The sequence below is a fragment of the Aquarana catesbeiana genome, linkage group LG03 (assembly GCF_042186555.1).
Source record: "Aquarana catesbeiana isolate 2022-GZ linkage group LG03, ASM4218655v1, whole genome shotgun sequence".
Taxonomy (NCBI): Eukaryota; Metazoa; Chordata; class Amphibia; order Anura; family Ranidae; genus Aquarana; species Aquarana catesbeiana.
In genome coordinates, this window is record NC_133326.1 from 602129363 (window position 1) to 602150446 (window position 21084).

The 21084-nt window shown below is 44.4% G+C and overlaps 1 protein-coding gene across 1 annotated transcript; it reads left to right on the forward strand.

Moving 5' to 3' along the window:
- Window positions 1-564: 564 nt before the first annotated feature.
- Window positions 565-20799, forward strand: RNF181 (ring finger protein 181). The gene is made up of 6 exons (XM_073622091.1): window positions 565-689; window positions 4401-4488; window positions 15091-15224; window positions 16260-16375; window positions 16458-16532; window positions 18616-20799. Exons 2-6 carry the CDS (start codon window positions 4403-4405, stop codon window positions 18673-18675), a joined length of 471 nt encoding a protein of 156 aa, XP_073478192.1. The 5' UTR covers window positions 565-689; window positions 4401-4402; the 3' UTR covers window positions 18676-20799.
- The last annotated feature ends 285 nt before the right edge of the window (window positions 20800-21084 follow it).

A 21084-nucleotide genomic window follows, 5' to 3' on the forward strand; every position in this document is an offset into this window, starting at 1 on the left:
CGTTTAGCTGAACTCGCACTGTCAGTGTGAACCTGGGCTTTGGGTCGTTTCCAGGACAGTAGTGAGGTGAAATCCTCCAATGGGAAAATTAGCTCTGGCGATACCCTGGGATCCGCTCACTTCCTGTTTTGGCTATGGAACAGGAAGTGAAGGGAAATCTTTCCAAGACACAGATGGCAAAAACAAAAACCTGTCAGGGGTTCTAATCCTTCCCATTAATCTAAAATGGAGAGAAAAAAAAAAGTTAGCTTTAGTTCTCCTCTTCCTCCACAACTAAGACAGATTTGTCTTTACACGTATCTGAGTTGAAATGTGAAGCCTCCTCCCTTCCTCCCATGTACAGCTCAGTCACACAGGAAATCACTGCAGTGGGACGTTGTTATTTATGTACACAGTACAGTACAGTATCTAGACAGATAAAAGACTTCAACACTAATCTCTCCTTCCTCCCCGCCCTCTACAATCACATGATCAGCTAGATCACGTGACTATTATATGGCTTCTTCCGGACTTTAATGCCTGTGTAATCGAAGGGTCCCGCCTCCTTTAGACGCCTATTGGTGCGAAGGAAAATTCCTGCTCTCTGATTGGCTGAAACGCGGAGCCGTGAGTCTGGCCGCTCCTGCTGTGTCACCTGAGCTACTTCCGGGAGTCTGTGTAAGTGGAGGAACACCGGCCGGGGGGAAAAGGTAATGTGTGTATAGTAACTGTCCTTTTCGTTCTGTGACAGTCCCTGTGTGTGTGTGGAGGAGGTGGGGATCAGGTAATGGGGGGAATTTATCAAAACTGGGGCATCTGTCCAGGGCAACCAATCTGCTGCCAGCTTTCATTTTCACAGCTTAACCACTTCAACACAGGGCACTTTTGCCCCTTTCTGCCCAGGATTTTGCACTTTGAATGACAATTGCGCGGTCATACAACACTGTACCCAAACTACATTTTTATCATTTTCTTCCCACAAATGCAGCTTTCTTTTGGTGGTATTTGATCACCTCTGGGTTTTTTATTTTTTGCTAAAACTAAAAAAGACCTAAATTTTTGAAAAAAAAAAAAAAAAGTTTTTCTTCGTTTCGGTTATAAAATGTTTTCTCCTTCACTGACGGGCACTGATGAGTTGGCACTGATGGGCACTGATATGCAGCACTGATGGGCACCTATATGCAGCACTGACAGGCGGCACTGATGATGAGGTACTGATGAGGTTTTGACAGGTGTTACTGTAGGGCACTGATTGGCAATGTGATGGGCACTGACTGGCACTGTGGTGGGCACTGGCACTTTTTTGGGCACTGATAGGCGATCCTGAGGGGGGCACTGACTGGGTACCTTTTTTCCACATCTGATAGGGCTATGCTGATAATCAATATGCTGATTATCAATGTGCTGATTATCAGCACAGACCCCCCCCCTCTGACAGGGAGCGCCTCCTATTGGCTCTCCCTGTCAGCACGAACCGAGGAATGCCGTTTACCGGCACTTCCTGGTTCACGCAATGATCAGCTGTGATTGGTCACAGCTGATCACGTGGTAAGAAGCCTCTGATAGAGGCTTCTTATCACGATCGGAGATACGCCGCACTCGCGATGGGTGCGCGCCGGCATGATATCCTGCTGGATGTCATATGACGCCCAGTCAGGATAACAGAACCACTTCCACGTCAATATGCTATTGACTGGGCGGGAAGTGGTTAACTGAACAAGCTGAAGATAGAAGCTGATTGGTTGCCCTGCACAGATGCTCCAGTTTTGATAAATGTTGTGCTATGTGTGTGATCCTCTGTGTCCATCTATTAGCAGAGCTGTCATCCTGTGATGTGTCTGGGTAAAGGGGAATCCTCCTTACTGATCTGCCAGAGATGTCTGGATGCTCATTGTCCCTTCATTGTAAACATGCACACTACCATCCATGACACTGATGATCCAGGCTGGCTGGGATTATATGGGCACTGAACATTGGGCAGTGTGTGCCCCACCTCCTTCCCGCTGCATGTTAGGCTAGGTTCACATCTGCGCGGTGAGAGAACGAGTACATTATAACATGCGTCCCTGACCGGCAGCAAGAAGATGCTGCACATTTCTAGACACGCAGGGGTGACATTGAGAATTCATGGCACCCCCACATATCGCAAAATGTGGTGTGTTTTGAGGTGCGCAAAATCACACAGTGCCGCAGAACCATGGGGTTCCGTGCAGCTGCGTTTTTTTTCTTTCTGACATTTGTTGGTTTCAAGTTAAAATCTTTTTTTTTTTTTTTTTGCTAGAAAATTACTTGGAACCCCCAAACATATAATATATTTATTTATTTATTTTATTTATTTTAAGTAGAGACCCTCGAGAATAAAATGGTGGTCGTTGCAATATTTTATGTCAAACTGTATTTGTGCAGCAGTGTTTCAAATGCAATTTTTTGGGGAAAAAAATACACTTTAATAAATTAAAAAAAAAAAAAAAAACTAACCAGTAAAGTTAGCCCAATTTTTTTTTTTGTATAATGTGAAAGATTTTAAGCCGTGAGAATCGTGATCTTTATTCTAAGCTTAAAAAAATTGTGATTCTCATTTTAGCCAGAATCGTGCAGCTCTAGCGGGGTGTATCAGAGAGGGAATGATGGTGACAAGTCTAGTGGCAACAATTTTTGAGAGGATTTTGACGTCTAGGTTTAAACGTGATATGGGTCTATAGGCGCCCGGTTCAAGGGGGTCTTTTCCTTTCTTTGAGAGTAATTTGATGATGGACTGGTTCCCCGTAGGTAAGTATGGGCCGCCTGACTATATGCCTCTGTAGACATTGAGGAGGGTGGGCTCTGTTATTTTTTGTAGGGTTTTATAGAATTCCCCTGTAAACTAATCAGGGCCTGGTGCTTTAGATGGATCTTCCCAGTTCTGATGTCACACAGTGGGAACAACAACTTCAGTTCCTCTCACTGTGAGGCTGGAGCTGGATGCTGCTGGTCACTGGTCACTGGCCACATTGTTACTGAACTTCCAGATCACTCTGGAGAGCCCGGTAAAGGCGGCAGGGGGAGGGGGGGTGGGGCCCTGGGGCCCTGGGGCCCCCTTCCACCACCTGTAAAAGTATTCCAGCGGCTGCTTAGCTGCATGGATTACTTTTGCATGAAAGAGGATTGCTGGCTAAAAAAATGACACCGGGATCATGGTTGATCCCTGTACAACCGCTTCTCTACTGCGACATATATACTGTAGGCAGTAGGGAAGCGGTTAAAAAAGGGTCAGAAGCTTCTTTTTTTTTTTCCTGCAGGTACAGCTGTCCATTCAAATGAATGTGCCGCCATTCCCACACAAACACAACTGCAGAAAACCTAATAGATGTGAACCTAGACTAAGGTCTGTTTCATGCAGGCTTCAGCTTGTATATGAACAGCAAACCTTGACAAAACATTTATAGAGCTTTCAGAAAGCTTTGTTGAAGCTTTTAAAGTACCATTCCACTCCAGTTTGTGACCGTTAAACACAGATCCTAATGGGAGTGCTGATTGCCACTTTTAGCAAGCTGCTAGCAGGCTTTCAAAAAGCTGCAAGAAGTGCTGATGCCTGCTAGCAGCTTGCTTAAAGTGGCAATCAGCACTCCCATTAGGATCTGTGTTTCACAGTCACAAACTGGTGTGGAATGGTACAAAAAAGCTTGCTTGAAAGCTCTGCACATGTTTTATCAAAGCTTGCTGTTCACACTGCTCTTATACAAGCTGAAGCCCATGTAAAAGAGGCCTTAGGGCCAGTTCACACTAGAACATGGTGCAGGAAAGGCACATTTTGTATGCATTTCTGGCACCACATGTGAACACACTGCTCTTGCAAGATTCTTGTGGGTGCCATTAATTGTTAGGACACCCCAAACACAGCTTGCAAACGCAGGTCTCTTGTGGCCACCAAATCAATGGTACCACAGTAACATGCAGTTTGTTGCGGTGCGATTTGCAGAAGTAGCGCCTGCCATATATTTTGCATCTTCCTGTGCTTTTGGAAGCCCATTGAAATCAATAGGCTGTCAAAACCAGAGCCTATAAAAACATGCGTGTTCTAGTGTGAATCGGTCCTTCCATAGGAGAAGCCTGGCATGTCATATAGAAAGATATGGGGCTGCTGCTACTTGCCTCCTCTGACAATACTAGTTGCCTGGCTGTATCTCATGATAGTACTTCTGAGCCAATAACCAGAATAAGCAGGCAGCAAATAAGTCTGATTTTTTATCTCCAGGCCAGTGACTAAGGGGGGCTGTGCAGTGGCAGCCTTCATATTTCACTTGTGACTGGCTTCCTTCATTCTCTGTGGTCACACATCAGGACAGAAGCCATCTTTGGCATGTTGTAGACGCAGTCTTTCTGTACGTATTTATTATATAAATGTATATTTGGGACATCACCTTTTGTTTGGTTATTTGTAGGTATGGCGTCGTACTTTGATGAACATAACTGTGAGCCCACAGTGCCGGAGGAGCAGTATCGCCAGAATGCCTTGTTAGAGCTGGCAAGGTGAGCAACCTCGTTCTGGATGAGCGCGGGTTCCGACCAATCCTGGAAGCTTGTTGTCACTCCCGCCAAATCATCGGCCAGGGCTTTTCCTGCCTCACAACTGTACATAATAAAGGGGTGGGGATGCTTGCGAGATCATTGACCTAACATGGATATAATGAGGTTGATTTACTAAAACTGGGAAGTGCAAAATCTGGTGCAGCTCTGCATAGAAACCAATCCGCTTCCAGGTTTTTCTTCTTTTTTTTTTCCCCCAAAGCTTAAAGAAACTATTTGAAGTTAGAAGCTGATTGGCTACCATGCACAGCTGCACCAGATTTTGCACTCTCCAGTTTTAGTAAATCAACCCCAATAAGTCAACAACATTGTACAAAGATGACCATATTAGGTCAATGATTTCACAAGCATTCCTACCCCTTTGTATGGCTGCGAGGTGGGAATGGTCATGGTCTGAGTGCTGATTTAGTGGTAGTGACACTCATCCCTAATCAACACAGATGTCCCATACTGTTCCTGTTTTGCTGGTTGAAGGATTTTTTTATAACATGAACCTAAGTTTTGTTATTGTAAATTTCAAGCTGAACCTCTTTTCCATACTTTCGGGAAGTTCTCTCCTGTGTTTAGACCAGGAGTCTCCAAACTGTGGCCTGTGGGCCAAATGTGGCATTTTGCTAGCCTTTATCTGGCCCTTGGGGGGATATTCCTCCCACTGATATCAACAATGGGGCACTATTTCTTCCACCGATACCAATCATGGGATACTATTCCTCCTCTTATTGACCACCAACCCTGAGGCCATATTTATTCTCACTGATGCCGGGCCCAGGACATTTTCGGCCCCCTTAAAGTCTGAAGGACAATGAACTGGCCCTTTGAAAAGTTTGGAGACCTCTGGTTTAGACTAATTACTCTCATTTCCCTGCAAGCTTGCTTCTCCACAATATAACTCTTTGAAGCTGCACCAGCTATGTTGAGCCCATCTTAATTTCCTGTCTGAACAACTTCAGTCGTCATCAATCCGCTCACCTCCTGATCCATACTGTTGTTGTCTGCTTCTCACAGCTTTGTCCGCTATCAATCATTTTATTCTCAGTCATATGAAAGACCCCCGCATCCCTTTAGGCATGCATGCCCAAGCAACTAATCAGCAGATTGCACAGCTAAAACTGGGTACACATGTAAAGTGTTTGCTTCTTCAACTTAGTGGGCTGAACGAAAAACTGCTGGAAGATTGCCGTACTAACACAAGCGATGTTAGTGGAGCTATCTCCCCCGCTGTTTCTTTGTGTGTTCTGACAGGGAGACTCCCCCCCCCCCCAAATCCCCAAGGGCCGTCTTAATGATGGGGCACATCTGGGCACCGCCCAGGGGCCCCAGCTGCATGGGGGGCCCCGGCACTTCCCATGTCCCCTTGCAGCTTAGTTTGTAACATGTACTGCTTTTTCAAGCCGATCGGGTCAGCAGGAGCATCAGCGGCGCGGGGAAGGCTGCCTGTAACACCCTCCTCTCATTTAATCAAGTTAGGCTGTTCCTCAGACATCTTCAATATCTCCAGAGGCAGCTGGAGTTCATGGGCGGAGCCAGGGGTGTGGCTGCCTCCTCCACTCCTCCCAAAGACTCTTTCACTCAAGCTGAGGAGGAGAGACCAAAGGAGCCCGGGAGTCTTTGCATCCAGCAATGCTGTAAGTGACTAAGCACATGTCACTGCATACTGCACTAACCTTCCAATATTTCACCCTATACTATTCAGACCTACCACTATACCTCCCTATACTACCCAGACCTACCACTATACCTCCCTCCTATACTATGCAGACCTACCACTATACCTCCCTCCTATTCTACCCAGACCTACCAATATACCTCCCTCCTATACTACCCAGACCTACCACTATACCTTCCTCCTATACTACCCAGACCTACCACTATACCTCCCTCCTATACTACCCAGACCTACCACTATACCTCCCTCCTATACTACCTAGACCTACCACTGTACCTCCCTATACTACCCAGACCGACCACTGTACCTCCCTATACTACCCAGAACTACCAATGTACCTCCTTATACTATCCAAACCTACCACTGTACTGCCCTATACTATCCAAACCTACCACTGTGCCGCCCTATACTATCCAAACCTACCACTGTGCCGCCCTATACTATCCAAACCTACCACTGTGCCGCCCTATACTATCCAAACCTACCACTGTACCGCCCTATACGATCCAAACCTACCACTGTACCGCCCTATACGATCCAAACCTACCACTGTACCGCCCTAAAGGCTAGGATATTGACCTCTTATAAAGTCTATTTTGCCTGGTACATAACAAGGAACTTTCAGCTTGGAAAAAGGACTCAATGGGACATTGTCTTTCTTTCCTCCAGTTTAGTCTGGAACAGGTTCTGACTCTGAGTACCATCAAGGGAAAAAATCTTGTCCTTGGATATTCTGTTTTAGAGACCTCTAGGGTCTGCTCAGCAGACTCTGCTTTGCTCAGTGGGGGATCGATCCACTAATCCCTGCTGAGCAGGTGGATGATAGGTCCATCTCTGCTCACTGTGCTGAGACGGACCTGTCAGAGCCCCCCTGTCCTCTGTGGGGAGATGAGATAAAAACGGACCGCCTGTCCTTTTTCATCTGATTCCATCCAATCTGATAGCTGGATGGAAAATAGGGTCACCACCCGTCTGGTTTTGGCGGATCGGATAGCAGTGGGTGTCAGCGGACATGTCACCGCTGACATCCGTCGCTCCATAGGGCTGAATGGAGTGTCCAATCAGTTACGCCTGATAGACTGATAGGCGGACCTGATCGGAAAGCCTGTGCGAAAGGGGCCCTACCCACTCAATCTCTAGTTAAAGTCTTTGTTCATGGTGTAGCCCACATATCTGCTATTATTTGATCTTTTAAGTCCCCTTGGGACTTTAATCTGGTTTTCCTGACTCTGCAGAAGCCCCCCCCCCCCCTCAAACCTGTTAGGGATATTCTTTTGTCTGACCTTGCTTATAAGGTGTTCTTTCTTGTTGCTATCTTATCTGCCAAGAGACTCTCTGAATTAGTGGTCATATCATGGACAAAGTTGTTGCAAGGCCATAACTCCTCCTTTCTGTCTGAGGTGGTCTTTGCTTTCCACCCCAAATGGGATATGGTCTTTCCTTCCTTCCTTATGTCCTGCTCTGAAGCACCCTAAGGAAATTTCCCTTCAATGTCTGGATGCAGTGAATGCTATGAGAGTTGACCCTCTTTGTGCTTCCTGAGGGCTCCTGCACTCCACTATTACTAGTTGGATCAGACAAGTTATCATTAAAGCCTATAGTCTGAAGGATAGGGTTTTTCCCTTCCCTGTTAAGGTGCAGCCTACCAGATGTGTTAGGGCTAGAGCATCAGGCATCTGTATTTTAGATTTGCAAGGTTGCACATGGTCTTTCTGTTTACATGTTAAGTTCTACCAGGTGGATGTTCATGCCTTCTTCAGTTTCAGATGTAAAGTGTTAAAAGCTGAGTCTGTCAGGCTTTCCAGTCATAACAATTTAAAGAAGTCTCATTTGCTGTATGATCAGAAAAATGGGACTTTTTGACTTGGCAGTAAAATCTGCTTTCTGGAGTAGAGCACAGGACACGGGACCCTAACCTCTGTTCCTATGATCTCCCTATTGATTGCTACAAAACTGAGGCTTGTATAGGGGATTTCCCAGCAGATTTTCTTGCTGGTGTCCAATCTCTGAAAGATGGCTGCATATAACCCAGCAGTAATGATTTAAAGGAGCCTGTGTCCTGTACTGTACTCTAGGAAATGGATTTTAATGGTAAGTCATAAATTCTATTTTTTTTAATCTGCTGGGTTACAAATAGTTCCTCTTGGAAGGTGTATGCCACCTCCTGAATCGCTGCTTGTTTTTTTTTATAATTTACACTTTCATTTAGCACCAACGGTATAGCTTTCGCTATACTTCCGGTGCTCCAACAGGAAAGTTGTAGCTCTCCTACACAGCAGTAAATGCATTCAGCATAGATGGGGATTCTAGTAAATTCTCATGTTCAGTCTGCGGGGTGAAAGAGAGAAATGTAAACATGTAGCCACACTTTGCTTTCCAAAGCATTGTACTGATTCTCCATCTTGCTGCCCTGCCAGTAGCAGACTTATGAGGGTGAATTGGGTCAGAAACCCACCAAAGCAAGAAGCTGAGAATCTGGTTAGCTGTCTTCATTATAATTGAAGTCTCGCACAATTTTTCAGACTCTTCATACTTGGTGCCTTGATAAACTTTTAGCTATGTCAGTGATAAACATTGTTTTCCCCTTTCCTAGGAAGGTAAGCATTTATTATGTCAACTCTGGGATTTTCCTATTTCTTGTGCGTTTTCCAGCAGCTTCCTCTCTCCTAACCTCTAATTTTAAATCATGCAATCAGCCATTCAGCTGCATTGTTAAGACACGGTCTGGCTTGATGCACTTCCTTTTCCTGTACAGTTCGTTATTCAGGGGACTTCTAATTATTCTCGGTCGTGTATTTATATCATAGAATTCTCTCTGGGGGAATTGTGCTTCATTTGTGATTTGTAGTAATGCCAGTTTGCTTTTGCCCTCGTATATCCGGTACTTTTACTTGGAATGTGTTTTCAAGCCTCCGGCTTGTCATAAACCCAATTTATTTATATGGAGCTTTCTTCCCAAGGGATTAGAGCTAGGTTTACATGGCTGGAGTCTGGAGGTATGCAAAATTTTGCACCTTAAAGTGGAACTGAAGGCAGAAATACTCAGCTATGCTCTAATGGTCTAATGCCTGCGAGATTCCTTTTCTGGCACCAGCATCTTCTGTCTGGCTTCTTCTGGGTGTCTTCGGCTGTCATGATTGGCTGGTGCGGGATGTTGTCATTCATCCTGGAACACTACCACTGTGCTAGAAATGTAAATGGAGGTGTATATGCACAGCTCCATGTACATTCTGCATAGAATTTCAAACATGCGGGTACGTGCATTTTAAAAGCCCACCTGTTGTCAATTTTTTGTTCTTAGCCTTTAGTTCCGCTTTAACGCCAAAATACAGGCAGCTAATAAAACATTACCCATAAGCCCGGATTCACACTGATGCAGTGCGGGATTCGCAGCGATTCCTGTACGCTACCCGCACTGCATCACAATCGCACTCCATTCATGCGAACCATGTCATTCTTAAGATAGCTTCACCCCAACAACAGTTAGCAAAACACAGTGCATGCAATTGGCTGAATTGGATCGCAGGGGTGTGAAAACCCCTGCGGTCTGATTCCAGTGCGGGTGCGGTGCGATTTGAGCCCTACAAAATGAATGGGCTCGAATCGCATGTCATTTGAACAGGAATGCATTGCGATTCCTGTCTGAATCATCACATGCCGTTTCCCGCACTGCACCAATGTGAACCTAGGCTTAATTTCTAACCGGCAATGCAGTCCAACTTTGGGGGCAATTTGACAGACATCTGTGCAGGTTCATGCACAGATGTCTATTCAAATCGCCCCTGAAGTTGCCAAAAGTAGTACAGGAACTACTTTTGGGAATCGGTGCAGTGCCGCACCAATTCGGATGATGCTATTGCTGGCAATAACCATCGATTTGCCATGCAGTTTGACATGTCAAATTGGCCCAATGTGAACGTGGGTTGAGGCCGGGTTCACAATGGTACGACACGACAGTTGTACGACTGTGGACTGTGCCCTGGGACTTGAAGTCCGACTTTGATCCCCGACAATACCAGGTACTGTGTCTGGTATGAATCTTTAAGGGGAACATCCACGCAAAATATAAAAAAAAAAAAGGCATGGGTTCCCCCTCCAGGAGCATACCAGGCCCTTTGGTCTAGTATGGATTTTAAGGGGAACCCCCACGCCGAAAAAAACCATGCCAGACCTTTATCCGAGCACACAGCCTGGCATGTCAGGAAAGGGGGTGGGGACGAGTGAGTGCCCTCCCTCCTGAACCGTACCAGGCCCCATGCCCTCAACATGGGGGGGTGGGTGCTTTGGGGCGGGGGGGTCCTGTGCCCCTCACCCCAAAGCACCTTGTCCCCATGTTGATGGGAACAAGGGCCTCTTCCTGACAACCTTGGCCTTTGGTTGTCGGAGTCTGCGGGCGGGGAGCTAATCGTAATCTGGAAGCCCCCTTTAACAAGGAGGCCTCCAAATCCCGGCCCTCCACCCTATGTAAATGCATATGGGGTACATTGTACCCCTACCCATTCACTTAAAAAAAGAAAAAAGTGTCAAAAATAAAACGCAGTACGCAGGTTTTTAACGTAATTTATTAAGACAGCTCCGGTGTCCCTTCCGACTTCCTCTCCCCTTTTCTGGCTCTTCTGGCGACGTCTTCTGCCTCTGCCGGGTCTTCTCCGCTGTCTTCTTCCTCTGTTCTTTTTCCTATGTTGACGCAACACTCTCTCCCGCTCCAATACTTATATTGGCATGGGGCGTGGTCACCGGGTGACGTCATAAGAAGGTCCCAACCCTCATGCACCGGGCGGTGATGTCATAAGGGGCGGGGCCTCCATATGACATCACCCGTGACCCCGCCCCATGCCAATATAAGTAGTGGCACACCGCGTACGTAGTATTAGAGCGGGAGAGAGCATCACGTCAAGATCTGAAGAAGAACAGAGCGAGAAGACCCAGCAAAAGAGCAAGAAGACAGCGGAGAAGAACCGGCAGAGGCAGAAGACAGCGGACAGAGGGAGAAGAACTGGAGAGGGCTAGAAGACGTCGCCAGAAGAGGGAGAAGAGCCGGAGAGGGGAGAGGAAGTCGGAAGAGACGCTGGAGCTGCCTTAATAAATTACTTTAAAAAACCTGTGTAGTGTTTTCATTCTTGACACTTTTTTTGGGTGAATGGGTAGGGGTACAATGTACCCGATACTCATTCACATAGGGTGGGGGGCTGGGATCTAGGGCCCCCCTTGTTAAAGATAAGCCCTCCTGCCCACAGACCCCGACAACCAACGGCCAGGGTTGTTGGGAAGAGACCCTTGTCCTCATCAACATGGGGACAAGGTGCTTTGGGGTGACAGCTGTCTTGAAGAGATCTGCCCCAAAGCACTCATCCCCCCCCCATGTTGAGGGCATGCGGCCTGGTACGACTTTGATCTGACTTCAGTGATATTCAATGGGCTGAAGTAGGATCAAAGTCGGAGCAAAGTAGAGCAGGGAGCATTTTCAAAGTCTGACCAACTAATGTCGGACCAGTTAAGATGGCTCCCATATTGGAACATTGATTTTCACATGTCATGCGACATGAGCTCCCAGTGTCGGAGCGTTTGTTGTACAAGTGTGAATCCAGCCTAAAGCTCAACTGACCTTTCAGTTTAAATTAGCTAAATTAATTTCAGGTACATGAAAACTAAATATTAAAAGGAGATATCCAGCGCTGACCCAAAACAATACTAAACTGCTAGCAAGCACAAAAGGCTAATGCAAAACAAGACCTCAGAAAGACATGAATAAAAGTCCATAAAACATAAATTCCCAGTAGGTGCCGGTGTAGATGAAACAATTGCAGTGCAGGTGACACACATATGATAGATTTCTGATAGGTGCCAGTGATCCCTCCACCGCAAACAGATGGCCTCTCACCTCAATGTCTCGACCTGAGACAGGTCACAGAGCGGGAGTCAGTAAACAGCTGACACTGCGATCCAAGCAAAATCACCAGAGAAAGCCGCTCCAGGGTCCGTCCCAGTCAGTACATAAAAGTAGGTAACGAGAAAGAAGCGATCTAATGCTCTCTGTTTGATCAACATTTATTGGAGTATAAAAGTAAATATTGCACTTACATCAAGGAGCACTCTAAGCCGAGTGGCGGCATACACACATGTGAAGTGTCGAACGAGATGGCCACGGGTGACGTCATGCAAGCACCTGACCCCCGTACGCGTTACGTCCAAGCCGGGACTTCATCAGCGTGGGGCAAGGTGATGCCCCACGCTGATGAGACATTGAGGTGACAGGCCATCTGTTTGCGGTGGAGGGATCACTGGCACCTATCAGAAATCTATCATATGTGTGTCACCTGCACTACAATTGTTTCATCTACACCGGCACCTACTGGGAATTTATGTTTTATGGACTTTTAAATTGCGCAGCACTTTTTTTATACATGAAAACTAAAGGTGCTCAGAGTCTAATAGTTATTTTTCCTTGGGAAGCAGCCGCAGTCTCAGTAGAAAAGCCTGTGCCCAACCAGCATGCTGTAAAGAAGGATCCTTGCTCTCTGGCTGAGTCAGACCTATAGCTCTCCAATCAGCAAAGCTCACTCCTCTGAGTATTCCAATGCAATAAAAAGAAGAGTTCCAAAAAGAAGATTCCATCATGATAATACAATCCTGTTTGATTTTAAAGGGGTTTCATTTATTACCTTTCAAGCAAGTGGTAAGCTAAACCTTTGCACTCTTGAAAGGCTATGGGTGCCATTGCTACCAAACTTCTGGGTGTGTCGGTCAACATGTCCTTTACTGGGTGTTGTGGTTCCTCCTGCTTTCCACTACGGCCCTACTGTGTTCTGTAGTGATGTAGGGGACAGATGAATATAGTGAAGGACACGCTAAATGACACACCCAGAAGTGCCAGATATCAGCAATGACTGTAGCTCTTTAAAAAAGTTTTTCCTGCTGAAAAATTAAAGCGGAACTAAACCCTCTTTTAGCCAAGGAGGCTGCCATCTTAACCTCTGTTTGATCTGCAACTGCCATGATGCCACACATATGATCAGTTTTGACACCAGCCATTTGATGGTCTAAGGCCCCTTTCACACTTGTGCAACTTGTCCTGCGACTTGGGACTGCAAAGTCACATGACACGTCGTACCCTATGATTTCCAATGAGTACCGTTCATATCTGTGTGACTTCAAGTCACAGCCACTTCAAAGTAGTCCCTGCACTACTTTGGTCCGACTTTGATGCAACTTGAGGTCCATAGACCTCAAGATTACACAGGCATTGCTTCAAGGTCACGTTGACTTTCAGGTTGTACAAGTGTGAAAGTGGCATAAGGGTTTGGTTCTGATTTAAAGTGGTTCTAAACACCACAGATTGTTTACCCTTAATGCATGCTATGCATTAAACGGAACTAAACCCATTGGTTTAAAAGAACAGTTATATTGCCCCCAGGCCAGAAATGCTAGCTGTTAGGCCCCTTTCACACTGGGGCGGTTTTCAGGCGGTATTGCACTAAAAATACCGCCTGAAAACCGCCCCTAAACAGCCTCCGCTGTTTGTTCAGTGTGAAAGCCCGAGGGCTTTCACACTGAAACGGTGCGCTCGCAGGACGGTAAAAAAGTCCTGTGAGCCGCTTCTTTGGAGCGGTGAAGGAGCGGTGTATTCACCGCTCCTAAACCGCTCCTGCCCATTGAAATCAATGGGACAGCGCGGCTATACCGCGGTAATACCGCGGCTATAGCCACGCTGTACGAGTGGATTTAACCCTTTTTCGGCCGCCAGCGGGGGTTAAAACCGAACCGCTAGCGGCCGAATACCGCTGCAAGAACGACGGTACAGCAGCGCTAAAAATAGCGCTGTTGTACCGCCGACGCCCCAACCGCCCCAGTGTGAAAGGGGCCTTACATTTGCTTGTGCCCTCAACCAAACTGTCAAACCATCAAATGGCTGGTGTCATAACTGCTCACATGTGCAGCACCATGGCAGTTGCTGATCAGAGACAAAGCTGGCAGCTTCCTTGGCTGAAAAGGATAAAGGAGAGTTTAGTTCCACTTTAAGGTAAAAAAAAAAAAAAAATATCTTCAACTGCCTCTTACCCATCCTAACATTTACCTGAGGCATCCAAATTCATGTAGAATCTATACTCATACGTTTTCCACCACTGTGCAAATTTTTACTTTCCAAATTTATAGCGGCCATACATGCTTCAATGACTGATTTATTTTCTGATCGATCTCTCCTTTTGATTGGTATGCCACACGTAGGGGAAGTCTAAATCGTTTGGAAGTGAAATTATGGGGTTTGCACTCATTAGATAGTTTTGATCAAATTTGATTTAATAATAAAACCAAAGTGTGTGTGGCCATCATTACTCTAACCAATTAATCAATACATATGCACTACCATGTCACATGACTGAATTCACCTGGTGACTGGCTCCTCAGTCAACAAGCACCACACTATAAGAAATAGATGTCATGGTTTCTCCCTCAAGTGGAAGTATTGGGTATTTGACAACAGATTGGGTTGGCAGAAAAATAAGTGTAAATGTCTTGTAGTGCCTTCCTCAAAGGAAAATATTTATTTTTTATTGTCTGTGTCCAATTTGGCAAATTTTATCTTCACTTCCTGTCTCAGGGCAAAACAGAAAGTGTGGGGAGATGTCTTCAAAACAGCTGTCACCGAAAATAGTGTCCGCATTGTTCCTATTCCAATGACAACTAAAAATTTTAGATTTTCTCACACTTTCAACCCCAGAGACAACGGGTCACCAGGACAAATGGAAAGGCATACATTTCCCCAGTGGGGACATGGCAATAAAATAAACCTGACAAAGATTAAGAGGTTCTTTATTTTGTTTGTCCTGTTTTTTTTGTAGAAATATTATTTGCTGTAACTCCTTGTCAATGTCTTTTAGGAGTCTCCTCAGTGGGATGGATATTGATCTTGGGCCCATGGATCTTACAGACTGGGACCACAGACTTCCTCCTCCAGCTTCCAAAAAAGTTGTAGAAAATTTGCCAAAAGTCATCGTGACAGCGAAGCAGGCGGGTAAGAACCAGAATTCTGTTTAAAGAGCACCTGTCGCTTACAATCAACTTGGTTGTACAAACTTGGGAAGCAGCCAGTTTGCAGGCTGATCAGCAGCAATGAGAAACCACTTGACAAAACTTAGGTGTTCCGAAAAATTAAAAAAAAAAATAAAAGTCAGCAGCTACAAATACTGTTAATATTAGGACACTTACCTGTCTAGGGTTTCCGCGATGTCCGCATGTCCGATTTTCAGATCGGTTGTTGGGTGCTGCCACCGCCATTCCTGGTAAGGGACACCGGCAGTGAAGTTTTTTATCAGCTTCACAGCTGGTTCCTTACTGCGCATGTGCGAAGCGCACTGCGCTTTCTAATTGGCCCGACGGCGGAAAAAGGAGGAGGGGGGCCGAGCTTCCGAGGGATGGCACCATCTCTGGAAGTGGGGGGGGACCACTCAGTGGAAGTTCCACTTTTGAGTGGAACTCCGCTTTAAAGGTCTTGTATAGTTTTATTCCTCATCATTGTATAATGATGAGAATGGTGACGATGACCTTGTGGAGGAAGACAACTTGCCCACATCCCTATGAGACTATATATTAGAAACTGGTTTTCCTCTGATGGGACTTTATAAGGCAAGAGTCTTCAAAAATATCAAAAGCATGTATAGTTTATTTGGTATCAAAAAGATTAAAAATATAACAAAACAAACTATATAAATACTGAAGAAAAAAATCATCATTGTATAAAATGGTTCCAAAGCCTGGCTCAAAAAATAAAATAAGTAAATCATCCTTGCAGGGATTAACCCTGTGTTGTATGCTTGGGACCAGAGATGGTCACAGTTTACGGAGCAGGCTGCAGGGGGCGGTTTTCACTTTTCTGTGAAACCCTGGACATAACAAGCATTTAACCCTTGTGTGCGTGTGGCTGTCAAGGGTGAATTTGTTAAATTCCTGGAGCTGGGCAGAAAATAGCGACTTATGCTTTGTATCAGTGACAGGTGCACTTTGAAGCAGAAGGGTGATGGGTCCTATAATGTGTTTTTGTTCCTTGCAGATGCTGCCCTCAAATGTCCGGTGTGCTTGTTGGAGTTCGAGGAGGGAGAAACAGTTCGGCAGCTACCTTGTGAACATCTTTTTCATTCAGCCTGCATCCTGCCATGGTTAGGGAAGGTAAGAGAACCTGTTTCCTTATGTGTGTGGGTTTTGAAGATATATGTTATGAACTAATGATTCCTTCCCTCTCTGTCTACAGACTAATTCCTGCCCCCTCTGCAGAGATGAACTACCCACCGACAGCCCAGACTACGAGGAGTACAAACAGGAAAAGGTAATTCATACATCAATTCCAGGAAGGTAGCTGGTGCTTACAGATATCATAGCTTAGATGCTATGCGTCAAGTACCTTGAAATATATTCCTCTTAAAGGATAAGTCCTCCCAAAGTTTTTTTTTTTTTTTGTTTTGTTTTTTTTATCTTGTTTTAAATAGAATAAGGAAAAGTTATCATTCTCACAGGTTTTTTTTATTTCTAACTGTAATAGGTCAAGGAGAGCGCCAAATGAAAAAAGTCTTTATTGTTCAGCTGGTTACAGCAAGCAGGGCAAAACCAAAACTATTTGGCGGCCCTTGAAACTTCTACTTATTTTATAATAAGTATTTAGAACAGGGGTCTCACACTGTCTGCCCTCCAGCTGTTGCAAAACTACCTTTGGCTGTGGGAGTCGTGCTTGTAACTGTCAGCCTTGTAGTTTTGCAACAGCTGGAGGGCCGCTAGTTTGAGACCCCTGATTTAGAACAACCTCTGCCTGCAGATCAGTCTGTTTAGGAGTACTTTTGAATTTATTTAAATCCAAACATTTCACCCAGCCCTGATGAGGAAGGATTGTGTGGCCCCCAAGCGCGATGCATGTCTTTTTTGCCCTATTACACTTGGATTATTTTCTTCTCCTTGGGGTCCCTGTGCTTGTGATGAGCTGCCAAATACTGGCCAGTTGGGCTCAAGTAATGACTTTGTCAGCAATCCCTCTACCACTGCCTCTTAGGTTTTTTTAATTTCTGTCCGTGACCCCATTGGGGAGATATTCCCTCACTTTTTGTCCATGAGACATTCATACTACAAATGATGGAGGTGTATCACTGGGACAGAAAGGTTCAGACAGCAATACAAACTTCAAAAGTTCCAACCCTAAGGGCCTATTCACACCTGAGCGTTTTCAGCTGGTAAAACTCTTGAAAAACGCTCATCTCAAAAGATTGAAAATGCCCAACAAGCAAAATCCCATTCATTTAAATGGCCCCTGTTCCCATCTGAGCGTTCTGTCGCCTAAAGCAAAACGCCTGAGCTTCTTTTTAGGCAGATTGCAGGCCTTTTTTGCTTTTTACATTGGTGACCTTCTGACCTGTACAAACACGCTGCAAAAACTCTGCAAAAAAACGCCTGAAAACTATACGCTCAGGTGTCAATGCAGCCTTACCCACTTCAAATGTGATTTTGTTTTTTATTTATTACAGGTACTTATATAGCACTGTCAATTTACGCAGCGCTTTACGCATAAATTGTACATTCACATCAGTCCCTGCCCTCAAGGAGCTTACAGTATAAGGTCCATAACTCACATTCATACATACACATACTAGGGCCAACTTAGACAGGAGCCAGTTAACCCACCAACATGTTTTTGTAATGTGGGCGGATACCAGAGTACCCGGAGGAAACCCACGCAGGCACGGGGAGAACATGCAAACTCTAGGCAGGTAGTGTCGTGGTTGGAATGCAAACCAACGACCCCAATGCTGCCAGGTGTAAGTACTAACCATTTAGCTTCTGTATGTGTTTTGTCCCCAGCAGGGACACGGCAAAAAAACCTTAAAAGTTGCTTCAACCCTACTGTATCTAAAACAGAATTGAATGTTTGGGCTAGAGTTGGGCTTTAAAGTGTATAAAAATCCCGAAACAAAAATGTAATGTTGCAGCTTACCAGTCTATAGATGTGGTGAATGCATTAGTTTTCTTTTTTTCAGGCTTTTTTCTTGTGATCCTGATCACTTTACTTGTCCCTGGGTGGCTACGCTCACTCACTTACTGTATCTATGGAGGAAACCATGGTTGTCATTCTAGGCTGCTTTTATGGTTTGAATTACAAACGCATCTTCCAATCTACATCTTCGTTAAATGTGGATGAAATATTTTGTAGGTTTGCAGAACATAGCTTGGAGGGAAGGACACAGCATTTCTGGCAAGATCAACAGCTATTTTCTGGACTTGCTGAAAATGTTCTAAGCTTGAAAAGTTAAAACTAATGCACCTGTACATGTACGGAACAGTAAGCTGCAATATATATTACATTTTTGTTCTTGGCCTTAGATATTCTTTAAACAGTTACACATTTTTTTTCTCTCTTCATTATACAGGCAAGAAAGAAGCAGAAGGAACACAGGCTAGAGTACCTGCATGGTGCCATGTATACGTGACCCAGCCTTTTCTACCTCCTTGTGGTATCTTGGCACACTTACACGCAGTCTGAGCCCCCAGCTGGAACAAGCTGCTGTACATATACAGCCTGGATAGAGGTCCAGTCACCAGTCTAAAAGAGGCATATTGTTTTTATATGTGACATTTATTTATCATCCTTCTATGGTTCATGGTATTACAAGATCTCTGTAAATTAAAACTTAGTTTAGTCATATGATCACCTGCATTCAGTAGAAGGAGCTAATTTGTGTGCTGAATATTTGAGGCACTTAAAATGTGTGGTCACATGTAAAGAACTCATTGTCACCAATTTCATCTGAATTGATAGGCTATGGAGTAACAGTGGGCATTGCTTTCCTTTCTTTATTAGAACTTAGCATTGTGAATTACTGCAGTGTTGCTTTTTTTTTTCTACTGCAGGATGTTGGGACCTTCTGGTCTGTACACAATGGCACACAATCTGAAGTGTATTTGGAAGCTGTGCATTCCTCCCTATGCTGTCAGTAATATTTGTGGCAGATGCAGAAGACATAACAGTCCATATTAATATTGTTGCAGTGAAATGTATAGGTATTAGTTCACCCAGCTCCTGTGGATGTTTAGCTGAAAAAAATAATGCATTGAGTACTCCAGTTTTCCACCATGAATCTTTAAAGCTTGATCCCCCTGTTAATCCCCTGGATTTAGTTTTTTTTTTTAATCTCTGCACACAGGGTGGTATAATTAGTTCGGTCATGGCACGGGACCTCTTATTACCAATGCTTTACGTCAGTGCCAGGCATTGATGTGGAACTACCGGTATTTTCATGCAATGTTTTGCTGTGAGCCTGGGGTGAATGGATCATGCATCCCCAAGGAGCAGGTCCTTGATACCCTCGGCTTACAGAAAAGGGGATAAGTAAAGCAGCGGGGCAGCCCTGGACTGTGGAGTGGGTGAGAGGCTACCATTAGAAACATTGCTGGTTGGTCTGAGCACCTTTTTGATCATCCACACTTGCTTTAATGGACTGCATAGAAAAATGCATCTGTGCAAGGTCCCATTCATGTTCTCATTTTTGTCAACACAGTGCACCACATAAAGTATTCAAATGTATTTGTTGTGGTACGCTGTAGTGCAGGCGTATTTTTTTGACTGTATATGTGCTTTGGGGAGCCATTAAAAGCACCATTACCTTTCCCATGTAGGACAAGGTGACAGAGTCTCTGCAAAGTGCCTCCCTGACCCCCTTTTACTCGTCTTGCCTGGTCTCCTGCCTCCATAAGAACAGACGCTAAAATCACCAGTGCTCCGGTCTAGTGATTAACTGATAGGTCCTAGGAACTGTCACAGGGGAGGTCACGTACTTCCCCATATCTGGAAGCACTAGATAGCATTGTGGGCTGTGATACTGGAAGGAGTAGTATTTGGGTAAGGGTAAGGTGAGAATAGAGGGGCCCTTTGCAAACACACTGTCACTTTGCCCTTTGACTCTTTAAATATAAATGGGTATGTGTGTGTGTATATGTACAGTATGTATGTGTGTGTGTGTATGTGTATATATATATATATATATATATATATATATATATATATATATATATATATATATATATATATATATATATATATATATATACACATACCTATTTATATTTAAAGAGTCATATGTGTGTGTGTATATGTGTATCTATATATATATATATATATATATACACACGTGTGTGTGTGTGCATGTGTATATATATATATATATATATATATATATATATATATATATATATATATATATGTTTGTTGAGTTTACATGCTATTTGCAAACACAACGAACAAATGAACAGTATGGCCAATGTATATGTGAAGTTACACGGACTTGCAACAGTGGACTCCATGGACAATGTATCTGTGCAATCACATGCACACTTGAATCTGCTGGAACCCCAGCAGATTCAAGTGTGCAGATCAGTCAGAACACATTCTTTTGAAACATGTCCCATATCACATGATGGCTACCATTACTCTGTGCAGGTGATGCATTTTTATTTGTGTTTAATTAAACCAACATACCATTCCATGACCTTTCAGATTGTAATTTTTTACAAATTGACACATCAATGAGCAATAAAAACTATACAAGGCCTTTAAAGTTTTGTCATGTGTTCTAGCAAATTGATATGGACATTTATTGAAAACTAGTTATATTTAACAAAGTGTCCAGTGGGTTAAAGGAAGAAACACTTACCTATCTGAAGAAGAGAAATTAAAAATGATCATGTAGTGTGGTAGGTATGAGTATCTCTGTAATAGTAACAGAGGGTAAGCAAAATTGTCTTATTGCCATGAATGTCCTCAAACTTTCTCTTTATTGAACTCTCCATTCGTTAACACGGGTAAAAACAATTGTCAGAGAGGTTAGGCTGCATTGTGGCCT

Bases quoted from the DNA above. Each gene is read 5' to 3' on its own strand.
- RNF181 (XM_073622091.1), top strand. From the start codon at position 4,403: ATGGCGTCGTACTTTGATGAACATAACTGTGAGCCCACAGTGCCGGAG. The intron at 4,489-15,090 runs GTGAGCAACCTC...AATGTCTTTTAG, and splicing joins GCCTTGTTAGAGCTGGCAAG to GAGTCTCCTCAGTGGGATGG. The intron at 16,376-16,457 runs GTAAGAGAACCT...CTCTGTCTACAG, and splicing joins TCCTGCCATGGTTAGGGAAG to ACTAATTCCTGCCCCCTCTG.